The sequence below is a fragment of the Ruditapes philippinarum genome, unplaced genomic scaffold, assembly GCF_026571515.1.
Source record: "Ruditapes philippinarum isolate M1 unplaced genomic scaffold, ASM2657151v2 ctg7735_1_1_1_1, whole genome shotgun sequence".
In the NCBI taxonomy this organism is placed as follows: Eukaryota; Metazoa; Mollusca; class Bivalvia; order Venerida; family Veneridae; genus Ruditapes; species Ruditapes philippinarum.
In genome coordinates, this window is record NW_026863438.1 from 57,653 (window position 1) to 68,247 (window position 10,595).

A 10,595-nucleotide genomic window follows, 5' to 3' on the forward strand; every position below is an offset into this window, starting at 1 on the left:
ATACATGTATTTTGAAATTGACCGCTTAAGATTTCGTAAACCAAAACAGTTTTGGGGTCATTTTGAAAAGAAAAAGACTAGTGTTTTTTAAAGGCATTACTCTTGAGGATTTGAATTTTTTTTTATTTCTTTTTTAGATTTATCTCAATGGTCATTGTATCATTAAAAGACAATACACTGTACAAGAATTGAAGGTATCCGAATCCCCTTGTGAATAGTTTTAAGATTATTTTACATATTGTGAACCGTGGTGAGCATGTTTGCAGGCCGCCATATTGGTATTTATATCAAATATTGACGTCACAGTAATGATGTCACAGTGGAAGGCACTCTTTTCATGAAAATACAAAACATAAGTCAATATCAAGCGATTCGCTAGGAGGCACAATAAAGGGTTGATGCAGTAACAACTGTAGAAGCAAAATAATACATTTTAAACAGGACGTGGGATTTAGAACTGCAATTGGTAATGCACGAAAAAAGGTGTATTGGGGCTATTTTTGATACGTCTGATTCGGCATTTCTGTGTTTTGTTATTAGTTTTTCGTGTACAAAATCAGGTTCGTTATGTGTTTTACGTCTAAGTGTAATGTCCTTTGACAATTAGTCAAGTGGCGGCGTGGCGGAATGGTAAACATGTCAGACTAGTATTCTATGGAATGCTGGCCTTGTGGTTTCGACAAGCCGTTATTTCCTTGAGTTAGAACTTACTTTACATTCACTGCTAAGTACTGGTTGATTTCAGGAACGGAAGAGTTTCAACAAGCCTAAATAGCTTCCAACATAAAATAAATTCGTATAAACTATCAATTTATGGTACAATAATAAAATTTGGCCGTCCTTGTACATAGTCAGCTATTTTTAAATGGCGTCCTAATTAACGCATGATAAAGTAGGTACAATAACGACGCATGTGCTCGTGGTGATTTTCCTTTAACGCTTTTTTCAGTTTTTATACAAGAATGTTTAGTAATTATTGCACAATTCAATATAATCCCACAGTTTCGACAAGCAATAATATCTATATATACACAAAACTCACATCATACATCAGAAAATAATTATTATGTTACAGACATGTAATTTTTCAGTTTATCAGTAAGTAACAAAATGTTTTAAGAATTTAGGTCTTAAATATAATGCTTTCTTAAACTAGATTTACATGTAGTCTATTATGTGCTGGTCCTGTCATCTCGACATTCGGTATAGTTTAAATGTTCTGCTGAATGTTTAATGTCGATATATGCGCCAAATTTACACAATTTTATTCCATGACAAAAAATCCTTTATACAATACCAACAAAATCTGTCATTTGTCTTTCAGAAGTGACACTTTAATGTTTAATTTGGATACGTTTGATTTGGGTATTGTGAGTTAGGGTACTGCTGCCCGGTTGGATATGGCATGGATGGGTATTGCTGGGGTACCGGCTGGTTGTAGTCCGATCCATAAGCTGTCGTTGCTACAACGTTAACTGGTTGATGTAGCCCGTCCTGTAATTGTAAAATTATAGTGATTACAATTTTGATATCATTCACAAAAACACGTGTCAGTAGACTTTACATAGACTGGTTGATCTGGCAAGTATTTTACCTGTTTACTTTGTGTAACGGATTTATCTTGAATTCATTTTATAACCGTCCATTTGAAAACAAATTTATTTCAATATAAAAAAACATAAAATAGAGTATTGTTAGAGTGCATGTACATCTGGTGAGGTTCTATACTGTTGACAAATGTAATCAAGCAAGGTTTAAAAAAATTAAAGACAAGGCATAAAAACTTCTGTCTAGAAAGGCTAAACATTGATTAACCTTCAAGGCATAGTCTACAGTATTACAACGTTTTGTTTTTTTGTTTGTTTTTTTTAGTAAAAAAACCATCTGTCAACAAAAGCTATCCTTTTTTCAAGACATATTACCATGTAGTTAATAATTTCAATACGTAATGTATTATTAGAGAACAAACAGACAATATGAATTTTTGACTTTTAATACAAGTTACTAAAGATGTTGCTAAATTTTTAATCAGTAAACATAGTCTTCTTGACTGTTTAGATTAATTAATGTAAAAACAAAATTTTGAATTCTTAAATAATGAAATGTAGTAATTTATAACGCTTAATATGAGATTATACATACTTAAAATGCAGTCAAAGTTTCATTATACTTTATACATGTATAAACATAAATATTTGTCATTTTACAAAATCTACTCACATATTGGCGTCGTCGTCGGCGGACAACTCGAACACGACACAATATCAAACACATTACACAGATGACAAAGACGAAGGACCCGACGACAATGCCGGCAATAACTCCGGCGGCAAGCTCGCTGGCACAGTCGGAATAGTCCCCGCATGGATTGTACCCGTTACACACCAAATCAGAGGAGACGCAGCGTCCATTACTGCACGAGAACTCATCCTCGTGACACATACCTGCAACAAAAACAGAAATAATAAAAAAGAATATTTCAAACAAAAAAGGTTAATTTGTAAACAACCTCACACTAGGCGTATTTTGTGTAATGTCTTTGAAATCGAAAGTTGGTTTTAGTTGGTTTTGGTTCGTGTGAATAAATAAGTCGCGTCACGACAAAACCAACATAATAGTTTTGCGACCAGCATGTATCCAGACCAGCCGGCGCATCCGCGCAGTCTGATCAGGATCCATACTGTTCGCTTACAAACCCTATTACAAGTAGAGAAACTGATAGCGAGCAGCATGGATCCTGATCAGACTGCGCGGATGCGCAGGCTGGTCTGGTTCCATGCTGGTCGCAAACCCATTATGTTGGTTTTGTCATGGCACGGCTCAATTATGTATTTTATGAGGTATGTAAGTATATATTTGCTGACCGATCTCGTTTATTTTTCCCCATTTTTTTGTTTTTGTTCTTGTTGTTTTCTCCATGCTTTCTGTTGGTTTGGACCAATCAATACCACGACGCTTTAATAAGTATAAAATTGTCATGATATTAGAAATATTATTATATCATTGTCAAGATAATTGAAACAAATCGTGCCTGTTGCAAAGTTACCTTGCCTGCTTTTTTTAAAACTTAGCCTACTGTTGGAAACTGAATCTACTTTTGCGACTAGTGCAGGACCAAAATCATGGTCAGCACTGTTCCGTATTCAGTAAGTACATCCCCCCTCCCCCAACAAAAAAGTGAAAAATTGAATTGTCTCTTCAGATTGAAAACTGTTAGAGTATGTTCAAAGATATATATCGTGGAAAGGGCTGAACTGCCTGATTATTTCAAGGGGAAAAACAACATCTTAAATATCACTAAACCGGGGCAAAGATACACATTCTAAAATATAGTATCAAAATAAACATGCATGAATATAGATCTTAAATCATAAAAGCCATCTATCTCAATCCAAATGACAATGGTAAAGAACTTACCGGTGTGATACTGAGTGATGATCATATCAAACCCTCTCTCCTGCCAAGAGCTGTCACTTTTAAAGTAGAGGAAAAGATTATTGCCACTTGTTTTTCTCACAGTGCTACTCATGTAACTTCCACATTGCCTCTTTGAAAGTCCTGTAATATTCAAAAGAAAAAAATCCTTCGATGATCAAAAGAAATTGCCGGTAATATTCAACCTTAACTCCAATAATACTTTGTTTAAAACGCCGGTAATATTCATGATAAAAACTCCCAGCTGTTAAATTCAAGAGGAAATGTTCGATGATATTCAAGAGCAAAACTACTACATGCATATTGTTCAAAATAAAACTCCCGTAATTTTCAAGTGAATAACTGGGGTAATATTTAACAGGAAAATCCTGTTATTTAATTATTGTTAACTTGACATGTAGTGAATATGTAAGTTAATTTACCTGATATATAAAGATAGTTACTATCTGATTTACAGGCATAGTTTATTTATCTGATATGGAGGAAAATTTTGCCTGACACAAAAAGGAAAACAAATAGAGTAAGGGGAGATAATTTAGCTGATATGCAAGCATAGTTTTTCATCTGACATAGAGGAAAGATAATCTCACTAAATTCAGATCTACTTCAGGTATTTCTTGCGTGTAGTTCTGATTGCCATCGTATTTGGCCCACGTTCATTTTGATAAATAGTGAAAATTATCTACTCAGCATTGGTTTTCAAGCGATTAAAATTAGAACCCGCATCGCTTTCAAAATTGTGAAAGCTCGCCGATGATTGGCTGTTTAAAGCGTCACGAGAAGGTGACATCCTATTGGTGTCCGCCAGATCCTAATGCGTAGCTTTAATTAGGAGCTGATGCTAGTCAGATTGAGGAAAGTGTGGGTTTTTTTTTTTCCAGTGAAAATTGAAACTAAAAGGGGAGTAAAAAATTTTCGTAAATAAAAAAAAGGGGAAAAATAATTTTTCCTGGTACAAACCCGGGGAGTTTTAAAACGTTGCCCTCATGAACTTAAAAATAATCAAGGTTACATGAAGCACTTGTTTCGACATCAAAGTCCTACATACGAAAATCAATGTAGATAACAATAAAGTCCCTCTATTTAGATAATCTAAGATTTTAAAAGGGAGATATACATGTATGTATATTATCTGTACTCCATTTAAATATTATCCAAGTATCAAAGGTATTGTGAACACATTAAGATCTTTAAACCACATGCTGGCAGAGTGGTTAACGCGTCGGACTAGTTTGCTGAACACTTGGGTTCAAACTCTGTCAAGGGCAAGCCGTTGTCCCCTTGAGCAATTAACTTTACATTCATTGTAATATTTTTAAGTACTGGTTGGTTAAATGAACTGGTTCGAAAGTGTTTCAATAAGCTTATAGCTTCCAACACAATCGAACTTTAATAAATTTGTATAAACTAAATCACATGCTAAAAATCGAAATGTGATCCATAGGGTCGATTTTATTTCTATCTTAAATACATTGTATATGGCATATATTTTAACAAATTTAGGAATTTATCCTGAGGTGGCATATAGTTTCTAAATCCATGATTATATTTTATAAATCCGGAAATCTAATATCTCGAGCAAGTTTTGTCTGTCTTGAATGTCTTAATAAACCGTTGACATTTATTATAGACCTAACATAAAATAATCACCCAACCTTAAAGTAAAGCATCAAACGATCCGTTGTGTTGGCAGTAATAAGTAGTTTACAGTTCATATTTGCCCTGTATGAACTGTGTCGTGTTAGCTGCAGTCGTATTTGATCTATGAAAGAGATGTCCACAACGCCATTACAATTGTCGTCCATGTAGTCTGAAATTAAAAAAAAACACCTTAAGTTCGTATTCTAATACTAAAATATATTAAAAATATTCTTGATATGTTTCCTTAAAGCTGATTTCAGCTTTTCTAAAGGTTAACTATGTTTTTTTTTTTATAATTAATCGATTCATATTATTGTTGAATCAAAGGAAAGATGGAAAATGGAGCTTGCCTACTGATCTTCTATTTTTAGAAACGAACGTCACCGCTCTTGGGACGCTGTTTTGAAGAAGATACAGAAGAAGAACAGTGATATGATGCATTTTTCTAAGATAAAATTACTGAAATACTTAGTTTGAAACAACACGGAATTATTTTTCCAACAAAAAATAAAAGCTGAAGGCCGCTTTAAAGTTGACAAAATGTCTTAAAGGCCTCATAAAGAAATAAAGTTTTTCTTATTTTTGAAATGGCAGACATGGGATTTTATAATGTTTAAGCATGTTTCATATGATTTCACCTAAAGAAAGAGGTGCTGAATAAATATGTAACAAAATGTTAACACAGTAGTATTTTGACTTTCATACAAAAACTAAATCAAAGTAACTTAACTAATTGCTAAAAAGCAACAGAAGCATAAGATGGTTTAGGTAATTGGACAATTTGTAACTTTTTAGAAACTATAGCAGGATACCATAAAAGGCTTTGGTAAATAGAAATATAAGCAATTCTAAAGCATAACGGGCATTTAGTTGTGCTATGACCACAATAATTAACAGTGTAAAGATTAACACTTGATACATATTCATTAAAAACTTTCCAACTTCATCTATATATTTCCGCCTCTATAAACAAACAGAAACAAGAATGCTGAATAATATATTGTGTCGTCTGAAAGAAATTCTTGCGCTTGCATAAAGTTGAAAAGTGTATTGAAAGGTTTGTGTAAATACGGAAGTTTTGTTTTGTTTGGGATTTTTTATCGTTGATTTTCACGCATATTTTTGGTCATACTGTGCCGCTAAGATAATGTGAGGGTGACGTTGCATTTTTTGTGTACACAAAAGTTTACAACCTTTGTATGAATAGGTAAAACAGGGTATTTAGATGTGAATATGATTCAAGATAAGAACTAGAATTTGAAAAGTCTCCATGGCAAAAGTTGGTTAAGGGTTAAGTTAATAGGATGCCATACAAAATGAATTTTATCATGAGTTCGAGCCTCACAGGTTATCTGCCCTTTTTTTTCTTTCCCTATTTTTTTTTTTTAAGTTTTACATTAGATGCAAATGAATTGGAATATAAAGGCTGTTTTGTTATGATATCGAATAATTTAGATATACCAGAAATAATAATTTTTATCCTGTGCAGTGTGTAATATATAGTAGTCATAGTACTTTTGCAGTGCACAAGTTTTTCGTGCCAACTTAACTATAATTGAGATAATTTATGTACATGTATGCATTCCGTATCAGGTTGCATCAACTTGCTAAATATAGCAACATTTAAAGACAAAAGTGAAATGAGAAGTTAATAGGAAATAACACAGCACTAATAATCTTTACAAGAAAAAGAAAACATTCTCTAACTCGATTGATAATTATACAGATTTTTTTGGGGACCGAACCCGGCTGTCTTGATTTGATATGTAACTATTTACCAGACAACTTTACCTACTGCGTTACGCCGACAGTTTGTAAATTTGTCGGTATTTTAATTTATATGGCAAGCCTGCTTGTCTTAAAATATTAAGCACAATATGATAACTGTTTTACACCGTTATAGTGGACTTGACCACCGAGTCACTAAATAGTTATGTCACTAAATAGTTATCCTAAACGCACAGTACCTCTGCGTCCGATCCGCCAAACTGGCTGATCTGGATAACTAATCAGTAATTTACAAATGCCCCAAACAAGACATTCTCCTTATTCCTGAATATCTTTTAATCAGCGGAAATGATGGATATTTACAGAAATTCCCTTGGGTCACACAAGGTTCCTATCGGTCACGCGAAGTAAGTTATGGGGTTAAAAAGAATTATGGCTAAAAAGTAAACTTATTGTGACGGTCACCTGTTCACCTACTATACGTATTATACGCTTGAATAAGCATAATGTCACTTTAATGGAATATACAGCTCTTCGTAAAGAATAAATAAAGTTTAAAAAAAACATACATGTAAATAAATAACCTTAGTACTCACAGTATAATATAGCACCGGCACGATCTAGACTTAACAATAAAATCACACTTATTGATAGAAAACACTTCATGACTGAAATTTTATTAATGTCCGATTAGGTAGATCTATTTCCAAATTATGCGTATGTCCGTGTTAATCCCGTACGAAACAGAAATTGCTTTACATACATGTAGATATATAATCTCTATATATAGCTGACGATAAATACCAAACATACACAAATGACTTTTAGTCATACGAAGATCACAAAATGTTTCGCAATGTAATATAAAACTTAATCAGCTATAATTTGAGGGTGTCCTACAGACACTTGAACCGGTCGATTTACAATCGAGTAAAGATATCGCAGTAAATGACTGATTACAATTTTAAATGTAATGATAACAAGATCATTAGGAGAAAAAATAACACCATATTCAAACAATTGAAGAATTTACATTTTTTTCATGAAAGTTTATTTTATATAACGTATAGATTAAAAGATCCATATCCCAGGAGCCCTTTTTCAAAATACGAATGATCAACAAATGAGGGCTAATTAGCGTATGAGGAATACTGGGCCTATGAAGAAGGGGAATACTGGGCGTATGAGGTATACTTAACGTATGAGGTTAACTGAACGTATGAGGTCCACTTAATTGAAGTATGAGGAATGCTTGACGTGTGAGGACTACTTAACTTATGAGAGTTCTGACGTATGAGCGCTACTTGACGTTTGAGGGCAAAACGTATGACTACTTGAAAAATGAGGACTACTTGACGTATGAGTATAATTGACGTATGAGGACTACTTGACGTATGAGGTCGAATTAACGTATGAGGTCCACTTGACGTATGAGGACTATTTAACGTATGAGAGTTCTGACGTATGAGGGCTACTTGACGTTTGAGGCCAAAACATATGAGGACTACATGAAAAATGAGGACTTCTTGACTTATGATGGCTTATTGACGTATGAAGACTAATTGACGTATGAGGACTACTTGACGTATGAGGACTACTTGACGTATGAGGACTACTTGACGTATGAGGACTACATGAAAAATGAGGACTACTTGACGTTTGAGGACTACTTGACGTATGAGGACTACTTGACGTATGAGTACTACTTAAAGTATGAGGATTACTTGACGTATGAGGACTACTTGACGTATGAGGGCTACTTGACGTATGAGGGTTACTTGACGTATGAGGGTTACTTGACGTATGAGGACTACTTGACGAATGAGGACTACTTGACGTATGAGGACTACTTGACGTATGAGGACTACTTGACGTATGAGGACTACTTGACGTATGAGGACTACTTGACGTATGAGGACTACTTGAAGTATGAGGACTACATGAAAAATGAGGACTACTTGACGTATGAGGACTACCTGACGTATGAGGACTACTTGATGTATGAGGACTACTTGACGTATGAGGACTACTTGGAGTATGAGGACTACTTGACGTGTGAGGACTACATGAAAAATGAGGACAACTTGACGTATGAGGACTTTTTGACGTATGAAGATTACTTGACGTATGAGGACTACTTGACGTATGAAGACTACTTGACGTATGAGGACTACATGAAAAATGAGGACTACTTGACGTATGAGGACTACTTGACGTATGAGGACTACTTGACGTATGAGGACTACATGACATATGAGGACTACTTGAAAAATGAGGACTATTTGACGTATGAAGATTACTTGACGTATGAGGACTACTTGACGTATGAGGACTACTTGACATATGAGTACTACTTGAAGTATGAGGACTTCTTGAAGTATGAGGACTACTTGACGTATGAGGACTACTTGACGTATTAGGACTACTTGAAGTATGAGGACTCCTTGACGTATGAGGACTACTTGACGTGTGAGGGCTACATGAAAAATGAGGACTATATGATAAATGAGGACTACTTGACGAATGAGGAATACTTGATGTATGAGGAGTACATGAAAAATGAGGACTATTCGACGTATGAGTACTATTTGACGTATGAGGACTACAAGAAAAATGAGGACTACATGAAAAATGAGGACTACATGACGTATGAGGACTACTTGACGTATGAGGGCTACATGAAAAAAAAGAACTACATGAAAAATGAGGACTTCTTGACGTATGAGGACTACTTGACGTATGAGGACTACTTGACGTATGAGGACTACATGAAAAATGAGGACTACTTGACGTATGAGGACGACTTGACGTATGAGGACTACTTAACGTATCAGGACTACTTTACGTATGAGGACTACTTGACGTATGAGGACTTCTTGAAGTATGAGGACTACTTGACGTATGAGGACTACTTGACATATGAGTACTACTTGAAGTATGAGGACTTCTTGAAGTATGAGGACTACTTGACGTATGAGGACTACTTGACGTATGAGGACTACTTCACGTATGAGGTCTACTTAACGTATGCGGACTACTTGACGTATGAGGACTACTTGACGAATGAGGAATACTTGATGTATGAGGAGTACATGAAAAATGAGGACTATTCGACGTATGAGTACTATTATACGTATGAGGACTACAAGAAAAATGAGGACTACATGAAGAATGAGGACTACATGACGTATGAGGACTACTTGACGTATGAGGACTACATGAAAAATGATAACTACATGAAAAATGAGGACTTCTTGACGTATGAGGACTACTTGACGTATGAGGACTACTTGACGTATGAGGACTACATGAAAAATGAGGACTACTTGACGTATGAGGACGACTTGACGTATGAGGACTACTTAACGTATCAGGACTACTTTACGTATGAGGACTACTTGACGTATGAGGACTTCTTGAAGTATGAGGACTACTAGACGTATGAGGACTACTTGACATATGAGTACTACTTGAAGTATGAGGACTTCTTGAAGTATGAGGACTTCTTGAAGTATGAGGACTACTTGACGTATGAGGACTACTTGACGTATGAGGACTACTTGACGTATGAGGTCTACTTAACGTATGAGGACTACTTGACGTATGAGGACTACATTAAAAATGAGGACTACTTGACGTATGAGGACTACATGAAAAATGAGGACTACATGAAAAATGAGGACTACTTGACGTATGAGGACTACTTGATGTATGAGGACTACATGAAAAATGAGGACTTCTTGACGTATGAGTACTACTTGAAGTATTAGGACTACTTGACGTATGAGGAC

At 35.0% G+C, this 10,595-nt stretch overlaps 2 protein-coding genes across 2 annotated transcripts; one reads left to right on the forward strand and one right to left on the reverse strand.

Annotated features, from left to right (window-relative positions):
* Positions 1-772: 772 nt before the first annotated feature.
* Positions 773-3,579, reverse strand: LOC132722112 (uncharacterized). The gene is made up of 3 exons (XM_060706546.1): positions 3,418-3,579; positions 2,221-2,444; positions 773-1,494 (listed from the first exon to the last, which is right to left on the reverse strand). Exons 1-3 carry the CDS (start codon positions 3,527-3,529, stop codon positions 1,342-1,344), a joined length of 489 nt encoding a protein of 162 aa, XP_060562529.1. The 5' UTR covers positions 3,530-3,579; the 3' UTR covers positions 773-1,341.
* A 5,777-nt stretch (positions 3,580-9,356) lies between these two features.
* On the forward strand, positions 9,357-10,241 carry LOC132722111 (uncharacterized). The gene has a single exon (XM_060706545.1). It carries the CDS (start codon positions 9,357-9,359, stop codon positions 10,239-10,241), a length of 885 nt encoding a protein of 294 aa, XP_060562528.1.
* Positions 10,242-10,595: the final 354 nt, after the last annotated feature.